The following is a 19,816-nucleotide window of genomic DNA, read 5'->3' as shown; positions in this document are numbered from 1 at the left end:
CATCTACCTTCTGCCACAACTACCTGTTGGCTCATTCTGTCGGCGGAGTTGTTGGATCACAGATTTGCTCGTGGATTCCCAACGCTGCTGGGCTTGCAAGGGAGCGAGGTGAAGACTTGCACTTGTGTCTGGGTATCACCCATTCGTGTGTGCAGTTTCTCCATGTACTCCAATTTCCTCCCACAAATAGCATGGTCGTGAGTTGGGTAAACATCACAGTGCATGATTTGCTCCAACGCGAGTTGAGCCTCAATGAGGCTTTTTTGTGCTTTTTTCGTGTGAAATGGCGTCCTGTGACCAGCATGCCTGAAGAATATAGAACTTGTTAATTGGTAATACAGGTTTTTTTTTGGGTGAGATCGCGTAAATATGAATGTCTTTAAACCCGCCACAGCCAATTAGTAAGGGTTGTCATGTAAACAGAATGTGCTAATTCGTTACTAGCACAGCACACCGGTGTGTTGGAGAAAATCCACAACATTTACATCTTTTTAATTGGACCAACTTTTTTTTATTTTGGATATCCCAAGTGCACAACACTATATTAGTATGTGTTCATTATTAATCGGCAACAACCTTTCAATACAATCCGTGTAAAATATGTACCATAGCATTTCTCTACATTAACCTATATTTAAGTCTCATGTTAAGACGCTCGACTACATCCCAATCTTAAGTCAAAACATCTCCCTGCTAAAAAAAATGGAGCGTCTTGCATTGACGGTTCTGAGCCAATGGTGGAAATTCCACATTGCAATGGCTGAGAACAATAAATCTAAAGGGCAAACCACTTGCCCTTCCACAGTAGAATTAAATGAATGAGCAACACGACTAGCGGACAATATAACATATACCTTTCTACTTTCCAATTACCCAGAATGCACCCAGATCTAAAGCTAAGTAGGGATTTGAACCTGCATGGTGCTTGGATGGGTAACCATCACGCACAAACGGGACGCTATAGGTTTTATTGCTGGGTTATGTGGTGGGCAGCAGAGAACTGCAGCAACATCTATTGTGATAGTGTACTATGCTGCCACGTCTGCTCCCCGCCAGCACCAACCCGCACTGACGCAGCATGGTGAAGTATGGTCAAATAACCCCCCCCCCCCCTCCACCAAGGCCTGCCAGGCATGTGGGGAGGCCCTCATCCAGCAGTGGATTGTCACGAGGGATTGAACATGCTTGAGGCTAATATAAACATGAAATGTTTCCAACAATAAAACGTCCATTAATCAGGATATCTTATCCACGTACGATCATAATCTCATAATCTCAGCACGATGCTCACAATTGCATGTAAAACAAAGTTGGTGTGTGTAAATATGTTTACATAAGAGCATTAAGCCCATGTGTGTACGTCCACACATTGCAGGGGGGAAAACAACGTTACACTACATCCTATGACAGTTTATATAACTCGGGGATGGAGAACCCTCTACTTGGCGAGGCTCGAATAAAACTTCACGTAGATTTGACGGTCCACTAACGCAGCTCAAGTCAACTCCTGCCACTGCAAGAGGCGTTTGCGTGACTGAGCGCGCTCAAATGATAAACGCGGCATCGTTGCCAGGTTTAAAATATTCCGCCGCCTCCCCTCCTTCAGTGAAGGATGTCTTTTGTGGACCATTTCAAAGTGGTGAGGCATTCACGTAGCCACGGACTGGAAAAAAGGAAATTGTGGGCCATGTCTGGCCCATGGGCCATCCGTTCCCCAACCTCTGATACAATGCAATCTTAAGGTCTCTCAACAAGTGCTGAGTGATGTTGTCAGCATTGCGACAACACATCTCTCTTGCAAGAGTGAGCCGGGTTAAGTGGTAATGGAAAATAAAATGCGATTTCATAGTTTACTACACTCTAAATGAAAACGTAAAGGTGACATTTCAGCGGTGTCATTTAATTTCAGCTTGGTCTGTCCAGGTCGGCGACCTGCAAAATATTTCCGTACCCGGCACACCACATCCAGTATACAATACGCCATGGCTGTGGCTGCTTGTCACCCGCCACCTACTCCAGTCTACCAGAGACCCGGAAAACATTCGGAAGTGAATCTCTGCCGTATAAATAACGACGACCTTAGCTCATGGTAACGCCTGTTGTAACCAGCTTGTAGTACGCGCCCTGCGCACGCATGAGCTCATTGTGAGTGCCCTTCTCAATGACCAGCCCCTGGGATATGACGGCAATCTGGTCGGCGTTCTGGATGGTGGAGAGGCGATGAGCGATCACGATGCACGTGCGGCCCTGGCGCGCCTGATCCAACGCCGATTGCACGGTCTGCGCAACAGTTTTCAAACACACACGATTAACATTAACACATTCTCATGCATTACGGTGTCAATAAAGTAAAAAAAACTTTTTATTTTTTGTTCTTTCGGTAAAGTCGCGTAGGTATTTTTCTACGTCACGTGGGTATATTTCTACTCTACGTGACTACCGAAGGAACCAAAGAGTATGGATTCCTGCAGTCACGAAAGCTTCAAATCAAGATATTTTTTATTTTACCTGGTAAGGCCCACTGAGCTGAATAGCTTTTTTTTAGAAGCGACTTGGCCACAAATGATAGCTCAACAAAGTGGCTTAACATCACGTGGAAATTTATAGCATCTAAATACTCTAAGCACACGCTTCTAACTGGAAGGATAAACCAACAGACCCGGAGAAAAATCCACTCCAAATATACCGGCGTCGGGGTTGGGATCGGACCCACGACCTCCTGTATACCAGGCAAGGTGGTTAACATCTCGCCAACGTGGCACCCTTCTACCAATCTGGTCACACAGAAACACCTACCTGATTATAAGATAATACTTTAATTTTATATAGCGTAATTCATGCCAACGGCATCTCACAACACGCGACCATTCATTATTTTTAAGGACCAAATCCCATACACGCGGTTGGCTACGCATGGCGCGAAAGAATCCCAATACACACACACCCACACACACCTACAGCAAGCAAATGAAAACCCTACTACGGAGCAAAATAAAAAAAAACTAATAAACAAATTAATCAATGGCACCAAAAAAATAACACAGACAACAACAACAACAAACGTTATCACGACAAAGAAATGATCCCATTGGGTCTCGACCTCCCAGACCACAACCCCAACTTCCCAACCACGCCAGATGCCGCATCCCACAACTAAGCATCGCCACTGGATACGCACCCTGCGTGGCCCGTAAGGAGCCATCCATTCAGTAATAAATGAAACTTTGGGGGTCTACTGACAGTGTCCGTACGCATAGAGAACGGTGGGGGGGGGGGGGTGAAGCCTCGATAATAATTTGTCTACATTGGCCTTCAAATGAATTAGACAGTCCGGCGGTGGACTATCTGTTTTATCTGTTTGCTTAAAGCTTTCGTGACTGCAGGGATTCGTCTTCTTGAACCAAGAAGATATCTGTTTGCTTAAACGCGTTAATATTATTAATCCTTGATCGTTACTGCGTGGATTAAATATCGGCCGTTCTATAGGATTGGGGGGGTGGAGGTGTAAAAAGTACGCGTGCGTACAGAGAGGGGTCAAGTTTTGACAGATTTTTGGCTCCTAAGCGCGTTGCTTCGTGCGTGTGAGATCGTCACCTGCTCGCTCTCGGTGTCCAGCGCTGATGTCGCCTCGTCCAGGAGAAGGATCCTGGGGTCGCGGATAATGGCACGCGCGATCGCCACCCGCTGTTTCTCTCCGCGAGACAGCTGCGCACCTTTATCTCCCACGTTGGTTTCGTATTTCTGGCACGGTAGCATTTAACAGATTTATTAAGTCATTCATACAGATACATGCGCTGTGCAAAGGCAATTAAAAAACATTTTTATAATAAATAAAAACGACTGATTGTGAGATGCATGCCTGGAATTACATTGACAGACTGAGGATTCGAGAAAACACAGGTTTATTGATGTCATCCAAACTATTTTAAAAAGTAAGTGGACAACTAAGCGGGCTTGGGCAGGACCAGAAGAGACGATGGTCGATCATCATCAATAATAATAACCGAGTGGCAGCAAAGGAATGGAACACGTCCGAGAGTACTCCACTGGGGAGATGGAGCGATGAAATTATATCAAGTGCAGGTGTTAGGCGGATTATACTGGTAGGAACCTCCTGGTTACACCAGCCCACAGGGGATTATTGTGTCTGTCCGTCCATCGTGCAGGGAGGGGCTGGGTGGGGAGGGGAGTGTGGGTCGGGGCTGGGTGGGGAGGGTGGGGCTGGGTGGGGAGGGAGGGTGGGTAGGGGCTGGGTGGGGAGGGTGGGGCTGGGTGGGGGTGTGAGGGGTGGGGCTGGGTGGGGAGGGGCTGGTCACCCCGTGGTGCCCTTATAAAACTCAACGTTTAACCTACTCACGCCGGCTTGTGCCCGCCTTCACAGTCGGGCATATTTGCGGAATACACCACGCCGCGGTTGACCCTGGCCATTGACCGAGCAACCCAACGTTCCTACCAGCTCCCTCCGCAGGAATGTGTTTAAATCACAGGATCGTGGTGGCGACTTGGAGAGACCTTCATCCAGCAGCGGTTTGAGTGTGGCTGATTATGATGATTAAAAAAAATTGATGCACGTATCCATTCCTTTCGGTGACTTAAATTATGAAAAAATATATACTCTTGAGACCTTGGCTAAATAACAAGTGTCTGTAACTTGGGTTCAAACCCAGCTTTCACAGCAATGTCGCTGACATGGGAGTAGCCTGCCGACCACGAAGGCAATCTAAATCGCGTAAAATCATTGCCGCAGTTTCATCAAGAGCACGATCTGACTGTACGTCGAACATCAAACCACCGGACGTGAATGTAATCTCTCTCGGTTGAACGACGCAGCGACAGCCTTAGAGATGGAGATACAGCGCCGCGGGGGGGGGAGGGGGGCCAAGCCACAACACAGCCCGGGGGGGGGGGGGGGCAAGGAACTCGAAGTTACTGGAGGAGGAGGAGGACATTACCTCGGGCAGGCCCATGACGAAGTCGTGCAGCTGAGCAGCTTTGGAGGCATTAATGACCTCTTCCCACGTGAGCTCGCGGAAGTTGGCGCCGTAGCGAATGTTGTCGGCAATGCTGCAGTCGAACAACACCGGCTCCTGGGACACGATGCCGATCTTGGAGCGCAGGAAACGCACGTTCACCGTGCGAGAATCCCTCCCGTCGATCAGCTGAGTGAGAGAGAGAGAAGACACAGTTGTGTCGCGGACGACGCAACGCAAATTGATGTCGATGATGCCAAGGCGCGCGCGTGTGCGTTCGTTACTGGGCGGCTGTCAGTGCCGCGATTCATCCGTTCAAATGCGTTCTGAGAAGAGTCATCAAATTGAAAATTGGGAAAGTGCATCGTGGGAATAAGGCACAACTTAAATGGAAAGTTGAGATAAATAACTTACGGAAAATCATGCATAGATTGTGTTAGGCTTTTCAACGTGTGGTTTGTCTTTGGATTTAAGATTTTGGAAGCTGACCGGTAGTAGTCAGGGAAACATTTACTTTGCAAATTTGCGAATAGTCCGTCTTGCTCTCGATTGTGTCTGCATTTCTTTGGGCAACCCTTTAATAAATGTGGCCACTTTTCAATCGGGTAATTTCCCAATAGCAATACAACTTTATACTTCAGGTTGATTCCCATTGGAACCTCTGCATGCGAGTTAAAGTATCGCCCCCCTTTGCAAAAATATGGACGGACAAATTATTCTTAGGTTTTTTCGGTAAAGTCACGTAGGTAAAAAAATTAACCACTTGAAGACGGAAGCTTGTGTTGCCTCCGAAACGTCGTGATTTTTATTTTATTTTACTTTTATAAATTTTAAATTTTTTTACCTACGTGACTTTAACGAAAAAAACCTAAGAATATGAATCCTTGCAGTCACGAAAGCTTCAAATCTAGAATGAACGGACAAACCCAACGCACAAACACCTTCACACTAAAACTGCGTCCGTTATAAAACGTGAACGCGGATAATGCACGATGGGAAATTGACCCCCACGCGGAGGTCATCTCTTCGTCCACTCACCACTTGGCCTCCGTCTGGATCGTAAAAGCGTTCGAGTAGCTGCACACTCGTGCTCTTGCCACACCCGCTGGTACCCACGAGCGCCAACGTCTGCCCAGGCTGGACGCTCACCGAGAGCCCGTTGAGCACCTGCGTGTCTGGCCGGCTTGGGTACGTGAACGTACAATTGGTGAACGTCACGTCTCCACGGAAGCCATCCTGCGCAACGCGAAACGGCACCGCGTCATTGATTTGCGTGCGGTGCTAAAATAAGTCATTCACAGCCACGTGTCATTCAGAGTGATCTGTCAGTCCAGATGCCTGCCATCGACCTCCCAAGGCACCAGGGTGCACCAGGGTGGGTTCAGTTGAACCGCCTCCGGTGTGTGCTTCTTATGAACATCGATGGGACGTCGTACTGCTACGTGACAGGTCGCCGTGCAACCACGGGGGAAGCAGGAGACCGTGGCCCCCATCCTCTCCTGCTTCAGGAGACGATGTTGTCGTTGTTGCCCTGCACATGCTGGAGGTGGCTGTCACGTGGCTCTGCGGCTACGTTGGCTGACGTCCACTCACACGTGTAACATTGACATGCGTATGTATACGTTTATTTATTTACTTTTCTTGTGTGGTGCTGTAACTGTATTAAAGCGTTCGCTAAATTAAAAAAATCCCAGCCTTGTGTTCGATCCACACGTGGATGAAGCCTTCCTACGCCTTGTCGGTCATGGCGGATGTTTGACCATACTTCACCACGCTGGTTAGTTCGGGTAGGTGAAGGGCGGCCCAGGACCGGTTCAGATATCACTCGTCAATGATGTCAGCTACGGCCGAGAATCGAACTCAGTTGGCTGTGTCCGGAGCGCAGTGCACTAGCCACTGTGCAATCACTCCACCAAAATAATCTTAAGTAGAAGTAACAAATATTTTTTTTTAAATGACAATCCAATTCTCTGCTCAATGAAGAACCCCCCACAACCTGTTAGTTATGACGGGTTTTTTTAAACTATACTTCACCACACTGGTCAGTGCGAGTTGATGAACGAGTGGGGTGGGGGGGCGGCACAGGATAATTTCAAATATTGCTCGCCACTCACGTGAGCCACGACTGCATATCGCACTCAGGTTAACGACATCGTAACTTACGTGCGTTGGCCACCGCAACCACTGCTTCAAATATTCACATCATCCAGCCGAAATGGACGATGGGCTCAGTTGGACCCTTGAAATTCGCAGGCACCCGACCACTGAGTCAAACGCTCTCAACCCAGACGACGAGCACGGCGCAATGGCTTTGACCGCGACTCACCCACGATACTCCTTTGTCTGGAGAGGAGTCGATGGCCGGAGTGCGGTCGAACAGCTTGAACAGACGCGCTGCCGAGATCTTGGCTTTGGCGTAGTCGGGGGCGTACGACGACGCTCGGCCTAAAGCCGTGCCGCTGAACACCAGCGCCGAGAACACCCTGCCGCGAGATTATTGGAAGATTTAAAAAAAAATTACAGTCATGTCGTGTTCTTTTATTTTGTTATTCAGCCACAATGGAGCAATTTCATTGAATACGCCCCCTCCCCTGCCTCCTCCACTACCCCTGCCTTTGTCCACACAGCAGCATTTAACGACGAAATGAAACATGCAGATTCATACTCGGCTAAATTTTTTGCCCAGGTCTCTTGATCGACCAGTGGCCCCGGAAAATATTTCGCGCGAGACAAAAAGCCTCGGGGGGGGGGGGGCTTTACGAGGGCATCGACGGCGATCTTGTCTCCGCAACAGTTCCACGGACGAGTTCGTTCAACGGGCGCGAGGGCCAGCGTCATGCGCAAAACCCCGAGCGACGGTCGAACCTGCGGGGGCTTCGCTCACCTGAACACGAGCGGGAATTTCAATCCGTCGTGCGCCACGAGGAAGCCTCCGTAGCGGAAGGAGGCCGCGTACGTGAAGAAGATGACGCTCTGCGAGAAGCTGAAGGTCGCGCCGAAGACGTTCGCCTTGCGGATGGCTGCGCGGTGCGGCACAGTCAGGCTGTCCGTGTACTGCTTCACGAAGGTCTGCTCCTTGCCCAGACCGGCCACCGTCCGGATGTTCACAATGCTCTCGTTCACCACCTGGGTGCGTGGATTGTGAGTCCGATTGTTTATCCGCATGGTGTGTACGTTTCTTCATTAACACATTGTCCTGCGGAGGGAGCTGGTAGGAACGTTGAGTTGCTCGGTCAATGGCCAGGGTCAACGGCGGCGTGGTGTATTCCGCAAATATGCCCGACTGTGAGGGTGGGCACAAGCCGGCGTGAGTAGGTTTAACGTTGAGTTTTATAAGGGCACCACGGGGTGACCAGCCCCTCCCCTCCCCACCCAGCCCCACCCCTCCCACCCAGCCCCACCCAGCCCCACCCTCCCCACCCTCCCCACCCAGCCCCTCCCCACCCTCCCCACCCAGCCCCTCCCCACCCTCCCCTCTCCACCCAGCCCCACCCCTCCCATTTTTGGATGCACGACGGACGGACGGACACAATAATTCCCTGTGGGCTGGTGTAACCAGAAGGTTCCTACCAGTTTAAAGGTTTGATGTATGCGTATGTATGTTTATATATTTGCTACTACCACCAAGATCTGTAATTGCTACAACCACCATGTATGAACTTCTTTCGCGCCGTACGTAGCCAACCGTGCTAATCGGAGGTGCGGCATGATAGGACAACAAACTAAAACACACAAACAGCGCAGTTCTGTGCTACACTGACACAACACGGCACGTATCACACTTCGCGTTGGTCTGTTTCCTGCAGGAGCTCCCAGCACGCGGAGCAAAACGTCGGGCTTCATGCCGAACAACACGCCCTCGCGGAGGGAGCCCTGCGATTGCGAATGTGGAGGAGTGCAACCCCGCGCGCCACCTAACCCACCTGGGTCCGTTGTTAATCTATCGACACGTGGTGAAACAGGAGCACGGTTTGTGTGTATGTTGAACTCCTATCGCACCGTACGTAGCCAAGCGTGCTAATTGGAGGTGCGGTGTTGAGTCTATGGGCAGTGTTGAATCTATGGGTAGTGTTAGTCTATGGGCAGTATGTATGGTGGACTTCTTTTGCATCGTACGTAGCCAACCGTGATAATCGGAGGCACAGGGGAATACAGCAAACTAAACTCTAAATATACAGCAGGCATCAGGGTCTGCATTGATCCCACGACCTCCTGTATACCAGGCGAGGCAATTAAGATCTCACCACCGCGGCGCGCAGTCGTGATACGCAACCTCTGAGACCTGGTCTGCCAATATCCAACCATCTGGTCTTAGGCCTTCCCCTTGGTTGCCAGACTTGTGGAGCCCATTAGTTAGATACGTATGTTGAACTTCTTTAGCACCGTACGTAGCCAACCGTGCTAATCGGAGGCACAGGGGAATGCAGCAAAATAAAGAAAAAGAGTTTTCAATCTCGACTTTAAAAACGCATAGCTCCAGTGGCTTCCTAATATCGTGCACGGACAGAGCTCGTCATTTGTGCAGATGCGGTAGAGAGGAAAACAGTCGCCTTCCCATTCATCAGACCTCTACAACGTCCCTCGTCATCACTTGAAGTGCACGGCAAGCCCTTTTATACCCATGCGCTTAACCTTAAACAATGCGAATTCAACTCCCGAATGGAGTTCAAAAGAACTCACAAACACCTTGTTGTGAAAGACCCAACGCAGAAGAACCCTGGGTTTGATCTTTAACGAAGCTCATGGTCCACCCTAAATCCCATCAGTACAAACCACGGCAGATGCGGATACCTGATACACGAATGTAATATTAAAAACTCTCCAGTGTGCGACTGTGGTCATCCAAAACAAACCGTACAACGTATAACGACGCAATGCTGCATTACAGCGATAAAAAAAGCAACTCCGCTACTCCCAACACGGTTGTCTGGCTTGACCGCCTGAATGTGAAATTGTAAATTGTAGTATTCTTAGGTTTTTTCGGTAAAGTCACGTAGGTAAAAAATTAAAATTAATAAAAGTAAAATAAAAATGAAATAAAAATCACGACGTTTCAGAGGCAACACAAGCTTCCGTCTTCAGGTGGAACCGTCACAGTTATCGTGCTGTGGCGTCCGTCTTCAGGTGGAACCGTCACAGTTATCGTGCTGTGACAGTTCCACCTGAAGACGGAAGCTTGTGTTGCCTCCGAAACGTCGTGATTTTTATTTCATTTCTATTTTACTTTTATTAATTTAAATTTTTTACCTACGTGACTTTACCGAAAAAAACCTAAGAATATGAATCCTTGCAGTTACGAAAGCTTCAAATCTAGAAGAAAAAAAATTTGTAAATTGTAGCTCTGCATCTACATCAATTACAACCCGAGGACACGTCACACGAGGTCCGCCGGTCGGCTCCCCCCGCACTCACCTGGCCGGCATCCTCCAATGCCTCTTTGTCAGTGTTGGCAAAGCCTGTGAGTAAGCGCGCCTGGAAGACGCCCGACAAAGCCAACAGCGGAAGGAAGCAAGTGACGACAAGGCTCAGCTTCCAGCTGTAGTAGAAGGCGATGATGAACGCCGACCCGATGTTCGAGATGGAGTTGACGATCATGCCGATCTGCATGCCCGCTGCCTGAAAAGAAGGAGGCATCCTCAGCAAGCGGCTCCTCTTTAAGGGCTCTTGATACATTGAGGGTTTTTTTTTTATTTCTTAACAAATTAAAAAAAAAATTACCCGAACCCTGGTCATGCGTCATATCAAAGAAGGTGGGGGGGGGACCAGGCGTGCACGTTTTCCAACTTGCGATTTGTATTTAGCCCTAGATTTGACGTTTTCGTGACTGCAAGGATTCATACTCTTTAGTTTTTTAGGTAAAGTCACGTAGGTAAAAAAATTAAATCTTGATACAGTAATTTTGCTGTGACGGTTCCACCTGAAGAGGGAAGCTTGTGTTGCCTCCGAAACGTCGTGATTTAATTTATTTTAAAAAATTTACCCTACGTGACTTTACCGAAAAAACCAAAGAGTTTGTATCTAGTCGCACAGAAGCCAACACAGGGTAGTTGTCAGGGTAAAATTAAGTTGCGTTACTTTGGTTTGTGTGTCCGAGTTTTTGGAAGTGTCTATTTGTCTAATTGTCAAGAGGGTAAGTTCCTAATAGCATCACAACCTTATATAGAGCCCCCTGATACTGATCAAAAAGAGTCATGAGCTTCATCAGCGAGGCTTGCCGAGGTGAGCATGCCCAACAGTCAGAGCTAATGCAAAAAAAATAAACCACTTTCAGCCCGAGTGGGAAAGCATTACGAAACAATTTGAAAAATGTTCTTTCAGGTGAATGTTCTGTGACAATCTCTTGCGCAGACGCTCGCAGGGCACACGTGCGAGTCACGCTGCCCCGCGAGACATCCCAATGGATTCTTTTTCATTTTCTCTTTCACTCCTCCCCACGACATGACCGCTGACGGCACCCCACCACTCCAGGGAACACCATCTCGGAAGAAATGACCCCAACGGCGTGAACAACAACAACAACAGAAAAAAACATTCCGGAATGAAATTCGAACACGTAACAAATAACCATTGGAACCTCATTTGCCAATTAAGAAATATGATAATTGTTTTTTTACCCTTCTATCTGGCAACAAAACTGACACCTTTTTTACAAGGAGTCATGTTTGCATAGACCACAATACCTGCAGCCATACTGCAAACTAAAAACATAACTCTGATAATATTAGCACTGTCCTTGAAGTTGATTGGAAAGCTGTCTCGGGTGTGGACCAATCAACTTCAAGGACAGTGCATATATTATCAGAGCTATGTTTTTTGTTTGCATTATGGCTGCAGGTATTGTGGTCTATGCAAACATGACTCCTTTTTAAAAAAAGGTGTCAGTTTTGTTGCCAGATAGAAGGGTAAAAAACCAATTATCATCTTTTTTACTGGCAAATGAGGTTCCAATGGTGTCAATGCTTACCCCGAGCTCTCATACTCTGATGGTGCATTGTCTTTGAGTTGTGCGCCTTTTGGCGTCATCTGGTCCAACCCATGTGAGACTAGGCTCTAAGGAAAGCTGTCTCGGGTGTGGACCAATCAACTTCAAGGACAGTGCATACATTATCAGAGTTATGTTTTTTGTTTGCATTATGGCTGCAGGTATTGTGGTCTATGCAAACATGACTCCTTGTAAAAAAAAGTGTCAGTTTTGTTGCCAGATAGAAGGGTAAAACAAATATAACCCGTAAAAACAAAGTTTTTCACTATAAATCCTTTATATGCGTGGCGGCTAGAGTCCTCTCGTCCTCTGGCTTGAGATGGCTGCCACCTATGGGTCAGATGATTGCATTGCACCATTAAGCAATTGGTAATTAAATATAATATTTGTGTCCTAAAAAGTGTAACATTTTGGAAAAAATTTTCACGAACATTAATTGTCACGCACAACGAGTCTGTGTGGAAAATGTCAGCTCGATTGGATCACGGGGAGTGGGTTAAAAAACGACCGAAAGATTTGCACGGTCGTAAGCAAGCAAGCAAGTGAACTTAATATAAAGGATTTAAAAACAATTATCACGTAACAAATCTTCACCCCTTGCACTTGCGACGCGTCGGTGGCGAGGCGCGTGGTCAGGGCCCCCGGGCTGTTCTTGAGATCGTCGAACCAGCCCACGTCCTGGCGCAGCATCGCCGCAAAGCCGCAACGGCGGAGCCTGCGTGTCAGCAGCTCTCCCGACTTGCTGAACATGTAGCCCTGCGCACGTGGCAACGCACGCACACGCACAAAGATAAAAGACAAAGATCCCCCGTATAGCCTTAACAGATTGTTGGGGCAAGTGCTGTTAGCGAGCACCTATGAAGGCTGGAACGGCACACGAGGGGGTGGGGTGGCCAGCACCACGCCCGAACGCCTTTGTCTTCCCAGTGGCGATGTTTACACATCGCACCAAGTACTCATTTCCCCTGTTCTGCAAAGGGGTTACCTCCGGTTCCATCTGGTTATTGGCCAAAACATCTCCAACACCGGAAAGGTTACGCCGCAAATGACTCGTTGCAACATCGCAGAAAACTTCTCTTGAGACTCAGTGGGACTCTTCCAGGTAAACAGGCGTGGTAATACTCTCATATAAACCCACAACTTTATCTATCTGTGATGAACGCTGCACTTTCCGTCGTTTTCATGCAGGGGGCGCTGCAGACCTACGCACCCCCTGCATGAACGCCGGAGGCGCAGGGACAGACGTTCGATTAAGTTGGAATCGATCTGCAGACGGCGGTCTTCTCGCACGGCCAGCAGCTCCGTGTCGCCTTATCTCGATCCCGCAATCCCAAACAGGTGAAAGTCCGCATCGAACCGAACCCCCAGCAAGGCCATCTACTTAACGACGAGAGAAAATTCCCACTAAATGTCGTTTTAATTAAGTCTTCCAGATGTAAAATTATATAAGCTTTTAACGAAGAAATATAATTGTCTTATTCCAAACATAATACAATTCAAAGATGTTTCATTTTAAAACTTCTAAACGGAGCATCGGGCGCTTGCGTGAATGCGTCGTTCGTGTGCAACTTTTTTCGTGACTTTCCTGACCAAAGGCCGTAGATGGTGGTGAACAACCCCTAGTACAAACATAATTAACAACCACAATTTAAGATGCCCCACGAAGACGTCGGCTTACCTGCAAGAAGTACGTGACGAATGACACGATGCCAATAAGGACAAAGAGGAGGCAGGTGAGGTTTATCATATTCCTCTGTTCCTCCTCAGTGGGCAGAGTAAAGGTCTGTAAAGTCACACGCAGAACACAGATGATAGCCGGGGCATTAAGACGTAAGGTTTTTGCTCTATTCGGTTATTTGCGAGACTTGTTCTTCGACTTAACAGGCGCGAACTAAAATAATAGGTTCAAAGAAAACCTATCTACGTGATTCTTAGGTTTTCTCGGTAAAGTCACGTAGGTAAAACATCAAAATTAATGAAAATAAAATAAAACAAAAATCACGACGTTTCGGAGGCAACACAAGTCTCCGTCATGCCTCCGAAACGTCGTGATTTTTGTTTTATTTTATTTTCATTAATTTTGATGTTTTACCTACGTGACTTTACCGAAAAAACCTAAGAATATGAATCCTGGCAGTCACGAAAGCTTCAAATCTAGAACTATCTACGTGACTTTACCGAAAGACCCAAAGAATATCGATTCCTGCAGTCACGAAAGCTTTAAGTCAAGATTTTAAATAATAACATTTCAGCACAATCAGGGTAAAATGGAGGCAAAAGAGACGGTCAAAGCAGAAGCATGGCGAGATATCATCCTCCGACAAGAGAGACCTCTCACCCCGAGGATTTCGCTAAAGAGGATCGCGAAGACCGGCTGGATCCCTCCGTTGATGGCCGCCCCCACCGCCCCGAACACCATGTAGGGCCACTCCGGTGCGTTGTACTTGAGAATGCGAGTGACGGGCGCGTGCTCCTCCTCATCCTCCTCCTCCTCGTCGTCAGCGCCCTTGTTGACCTTCACGCCCGGCTTGGAGACGGACTGCTCCGTCTTTGCCGTGCTTTTTCTCCTGGAATGCACCTGGTCGGGGATTTCAAAACACCGTTTGGCGCGTCACAATGCGCGGATATTTAAATAGCAGCCGTGGCCAGGTGGCTACACTGCCGCACGTGGCTGGCAGTAATCCAGCGCTGTGGAGCCTGTAGGGCTGAATGATTAATCGATTTAAAATCGATTAATAGATTTCAAATCGATTAATCGCAATTTGAAACAATGCGTAAAAAATAACGAGTCGTCTTTTCTTGTTGTTGTTATTATTATTATTATTGTTGTCCCATCATCACATCCACAAACGGCTGCGTGCTTTTCACGGCGCACCTCCGTTTTCCAATTTCTCTAAACTCTAAAACTCCTCCCCTCTTTCATTTATTTTTGCTGCAACCCGAACGACGGAGGCGCAGCGGTGGCGCCGCGACACTTTGCGCGCGCAAGCTTCAACAACCCAATGCGTACGCTGTCGCCGGGTAGACTCGAGGCCATCGGCGTGATGAGCGAAAGCCCCACGTCGACCGCTGGGTTGGTGGTGGACCGTGAGCGGTTACGCAGAGAGGCTCTGTGGGGGGGTGGGGGGGGTGGGAAACGGGCGGCGCGTGACACACAGAGATGACGACGACGACGCAGACGTCGGGGAGAATTCTCGTCGCGGTGAATCAACCCACTGAGCTCTATTGCGTCGGTTTAGCACGTCGGCTTTCGCGACCGATATTATTCGCAACAAAGGTTTTTTGGGTTTGATCGCGTAACCCAAAACAACTTTGCAATTAATATTGGTCGCGGATGCCTACGTCGTGTTAAGCTGACGAACCTCTTTGGGGAGGATACTTTTCTTAAAACCACAAAATTAGAGAAACTCACAATTCTGGCAAATGGCCTGATGAAGCTGGTTGTAATCACCAGCGAAACGTCGTACTCAAATTGTCAACGTTGTGGGTTTACTCTCCAACACACCGGTGTGCTCAAGTAGTAACCAATTGGCACGTTTTGTTCACATGGCAAACCGTACTAAAAGACTGTGTCGGGTGGTGGTGGGTTAACGACACATTTATATTTAAGGAATCTAACCAAACAAAACCTTTACTATGGATACTCTGAGATCAGTGCTGCTTAACCTTCACTGCAGCCTTGCAACCCTTTGGTTCTCCGTCGTTAAATATTGTATAATATGAAAAAAAGTTGCAGATAACAGGCGATCTGACCCCAAAAAACAAACAAGCACTGCTTTATGACCAGCAGCATCAGACAACACCTACCGGAAGCTGTTTTGGTAACTTCCTCGACTAAAGGATCGCACTTTCTCAATCGGCTCTTCGATTCTGTCTTCATCTAAAGCACACCATCACGACAAATCAACAATAAACTCAGCACCACAGTGACCCGAACACGACAACCATGGCACTGCTGTTTTGAGATTCAAGAGCCGAATGGCTCCCAGGGCTATACCTAATAAATGAACTTGAACTTGAGTGAAATATGTTTCGGCATTCTGCCGTGGCATAAAGGTCTGCACACACAGAATTAAAATCCAGGAGTCACCGGTTTGATTCGATATCCTGGCGTGGCAGCTGTCCACCTCGCGAAACAACACGGGGGCACCACAGTCAGCCCATCGGCACGCGAAGTAAAGAGTGTTTGGGCTACTCCCTGTCTCTTCCAAGCCGCCTGGTCATCGTGGAAGAGTAGGCCAACATACGCTTCACACAGTGTCTCTCTGTAGTTCCCTCTGGTGGGAGGCCCGACCGCCAGCAGCGGTGTGAGCACAGCGATTCCCGCACCTCCGATCGGCACGGTTGGCTACCGTGCCGGTGCGAAATAAGTCCAACACGCGTACGGTACACACGCATGCGCAAGCCGCCTTCAGCTCTGGCTGTGCAGGGTTTTGGTAGTACATGTTGTTTATGCCATTTATTGTGAAAATTCCGTCACAGTTCCTATGACTGCTTTTTCATTGCTTTCGTGGCTTTATTTTGGTGATTTCGAAAAGTGTATTGGTTTAGCCATGTGTGTTTGTTGTAGTACAGAGTTAGACTGATGGCCTTAATCTAAGTTGTCTGTGGTTGTTGTTGTTGTTTGATTTGCATCCCACTGGGATTTTTGCACACAGTGTTGGTGTACGGTGTTTTTTCTGCAATATTTTGCTGTCTTTTCTTGGATTTCCTGTTTGCACTTAGTCACATATTCACTTTAAGATGTTTTTTGTTCATGTTTTTGTTTTTTGTTTGTTGCGGTTGCACCCGATTCAAGAGCCGAATGGCTCACAGGGCTATACCTAATAAATGAACTTGAAATGTTAACTTTCAAATCGCGTGCGTACCGTCGCCTCTGGAGCCGAGCATGTGGTCGCTCTGGCTCTGCAGCGTCACGAGGGTGAAGTAGACGCCCTGGCGGGCCATGAGGGCCTCGTGCGAGCCGCGTTCCACTGCGCAACCGAGCTCAAAGCCTACGATGACGTCAGCGCTGTGGATCGTCGACAGGCGGTGAGAGATTGAGATGGTGGTGCAGCCTTTTCGCACCTGGCGGGTTGACACATTTACAATCGGCGTGAGGGTCGGCATTGCGCCCCTACACAGCCCACTTCGCTACATTGTGGACGGAGATGGACCGACGACTGCAGAGGTTGGCTGTATGTGTGTACGTACGGTGGTGAGAAATAATCGGAGGTGCGGGGGAAGGACAACAAACTAGACACGTCAAGCAGTTCTAAAGCAATGAGTTTTCAATCTCGATTGGCTGACAGACGTCCAGAGCTAATGGAATATAAGTGTGACGTTAGATCGTTGACGCTACAGAATCGGTGGCCTGAATCCGTAGTTCGTTAAAATGGAACTGGGTGGCTAAGAGGTTAATATCCGGGTCTAAGCACCTGTAATAAAAAAAAAAAATGCTTAAGTGCCATGAGTCGATAGTCTTAGCCGAGTTACCAATCACTAAAAAACCATAGCATATATATCAGAAACATATCTATGAATTCCAGATGTGAAAACATTTAAACATCGATTTTGGCTGCTATGCCACAAACATCTCTGTCGCAGACAGTGTGGCATTGTGTACCCCCCCCCCCTCCCCTAGCGTGTGGTCAAAACATTTGATTCGATTACACACAAGTACTTCTCTGGTATCCACTTCCGCGGGGGTGGCACGAAGCCACTTCGCAACAGTTCCAAATTGCCCGTTTTCTTACTCTTTGGTTTTTCGGTAAAGTCACGTAGGTAAAAAATAAAATAAAATAAATGAAAACAACTGAATTAAATATTCTTGGTTCTTTCGGTAAAGTCACGTAGAAGGGAAATAATAAAATAATATAAATATAAAACAAAAAAATTTCTCACGACGTTTCGACTGCAACACAAGCAGACAGTGTGGCAATCATGATGATTGCTTGTGTTGCAGTCGAAACGTCGTGAGAATTTTTATTGTTTTATATTTATATTATTTTATCATTGCCCTTCTACGTGACTTTACCGAAAGAACCAAGAATATGAATCCCTGCAGTCACGAAATCTTTATATAAAAACTAAATTAAAGTTGTTTTCTCTTCTGACAAAACTTCGAAAAGACAATTAAATACAAATTCATGTCGCGGACCTTGTCCAATGCAGATTGCACCACCGCTTCACTCTCGTTGTCCAGGGCAGAAGTAGCTTGATCGAGGAGAAGGATTCGGGGGTTACGCACGAGGGCTCGCGCGATGGCAATGCGCTGCTTTTGTCCTCCGCTCATCTGCCCACCGCCCTCTCCCACCATCGTGTCGAATTTCTGTTCAGCCAAGGAGAGCAAGACAATGCAAGTGACTGGCACACTTCATACCGAGTAAAGTAATACATTACAAGTCGCTGGCACACTTTATACTGAGTAAGGCAAGACAGTACGAATGGCTGAAAAACATTATGCCAAATGAAGCAATACATTAAAAGTGATTCGCACACGTTATGTCAAGGAATGATTTATGTTCTCAACGGCTTGCTCAAGTTTGCGCAAAGGGTATATACCCAGTATCAGAATTTGTATTTAGACTGTAGGAGGAATCTGATGAGCTATGAAGCTCTTTTTCACAGATGTCCGGTGTGGGCAGGTCACACAAAATACAAAGTAAATAAATATGCTATGAATGTATTACACGCTTTATTTCGAATAAGTGCAATAAAAATCTGTCTGCAATTTACACCTTGTCGAACCTTTTTTGATTAATTAATCTTACATTCTCCAAAACAAGATTTTAAAAAGCAACATTATTTGATTCGTTGCACCGGAAAAAACTTTTGCTACACAAGGGTGTAAAACAATTTAACGCAATTAATTTAAATATTATATACATCCTGCATTGAAAGATAATAATAAATACGCATTCTATGTACCAAACACAAAATAAAAATGATTAATTTTGTGCTTTGTATAATGTGCATTTTTGTCGGACCAAGTCCCACATCTTAAGAGAGGTTCCTTGCCTATAGCATCGGGCAATTCACCAGCAAGGCTGACTGCTGATGAGACACTGTGTGTCGAAACTGGTCGAGTGTTTGCTTGCATTGAACCAATGCCGCTTAAATTATAGACTCCCAGAAGCCTTGTGATAGGAAGTACTTTATGTTTTTGTATAGTCAGGGATATATGAAGAAGTAATTATAAATTTACAGTTTTATTCTTATTATTTTATTATTTCCCCTCTACGTGACTTTACCAAAAGAACCAAGAATATGAATCCCTGCAGTCACGAAAGCTTTAAATCGAAATATAATTATATATTGTCTGCTTATTTATTTAATTTTAGAAGAACAAGCCTCAGCCTCGTGACTCATTTTCAAGAGTTTCCCGCACACTAAGAAAGTTTTTGAAATTACAAATTAATGTTTATTTTCTTGGTTCTTTCGGTAAAGTCACGTAGAATGGAAATAATAAAATAATAAAAATAAAACATAATAAAGTAATATAATATATATATTATCTTTTTTTCCCATTCTACGTGACTTTACCGAAAGAACCGAGAAGATGAATCCCTGCAGTAACGAAAGCTTAAAATCGAAATTTAATGTTTATTTATTTGTTAATATATTTATGCTCCATTGCTTGACGAAGGCCTCCTCACGATGTGTCTGTCGCAAGGGGCTATTTGACCATACTTCACCACAATGGTCCCACAACCCAGATAACACGTACACATGGACACAGGCAGGGCCGGATTATGGAACGCTGGGGCCCTAAGTCATGCCAAGCTTAAGAGGTCCCATCGTGAAATGCCTAGATATCTTTGTCATATCCATATCGGAATGAAAATAACCGTTTTCGAGAGCATTTTTTTCCTTTCTCCTTTAT

General features: G+C 46.8%; 2 protein-coding genes across 3 annotated transcripts in view; both read right to left on the bottom strand.

Moving 5' to 3' along the window:
- Window positions 1–494: 494 nt before the first annotated feature.
- The window catches only part of ABCB11 (ATP binding cassette subfamily B member 11), a 41,874-nt gene continuing 22,552 nt past the window's right edge, over window positions 495–19,816 (bottom strand). Inside the window, exons 15-28 of one of the 2 annotated variants that reach the window (XM_061563405.1) lie at window positions 18,092–18,262; window positions 16,821–17,019; window positions 15,760–15,832; window positions 14,963–15,062; window positions 14,291–14,530; window positions 13,631–13,735; window positions 12,547–12,708; window positions 10,383–10,586; window positions 7,855–8,096; window positions 7,297–7,453; window positions 6,009–6,206; window positions 4,953–5,159; window positions 3,595–3,741; window positions 495–2,280 (exon numbers count right to left, since the gene is read on the bottom strand). In XM_061563405.1, the coding sequence (XP_061419389.1) occupies window positions 2,080–2,280; window positions 3,595–3,741; window positions 4,953–5,159; window positions 6,009–6,206; window positions 7,297–7,453; window positions 7,855–8,096; window positions 10,383–10,586; window positions 12,547–12,708; window positions 13,631–13,735; window positions 14,291–14,530; window positions 14,963–15,062; window positions 15,760–15,832; window positions 16,821–17,019; window positions 18,092–18,262 (2,406 nt within the window). In that variant the 3' untranslated portion in view covers window positions 495–2,079. Of the gene's footprint in view, window positions 2,281–3,594; window positions 3,742–4,952; window positions 5,160–6,008; window positions 6,207–7,296; window positions 7,454–7,854; window positions 8,097–10,382; window positions 10,587–12,546; window positions 12,709–13,630; window positions 13,736–14,290; window positions 14,531–14,962; window positions 15,063–15,759; window positions 15,833–16,820; window positions 17,020–18,091; window positions 18,263–19,816 lie in introns of those variants that run through there. The other variant, XM_061563406.1, reaches the window with a different exon arrangement.
- Window positions 10,226–19,816, bottom strand: part of LOC133349720 (arf-GAP with GTPase, ANK repeat and PH domain-containing protein 1-like) — a 227,146-nt gene continuing 217,555 nt past the window's right edge. Inside the window, exon 20 of the transcript XR_009755979.1 lies at window positions 10,226–10,241. The gene's annotated coding sequence lies outside the window, so the exon portion shown is untranslated. The remainder of the gene's footprint in view (window positions 10,242–19,816) is intronic.

Source organism: Lethenteron reissneri, chromosome 31 (genome assembly GCF_015708825.2).
Source record: "Lethenteron reissneri isolate LAM-NWPU_2019-01 chromosome 31, ASM1570882v1, whole genome shotgun sequence".
Classification (NCBI taxonomy): domain Eukaryota; kingdom Metazoa; phylum Chordata; class Hyperoartia; order Petromyzontiformes; family Petromyzontidae; genus Lethenteron; species Lethenteron reissneri.
This window is presented reverse-complemented; position numbering and strand designations above follow the sequence as displayed.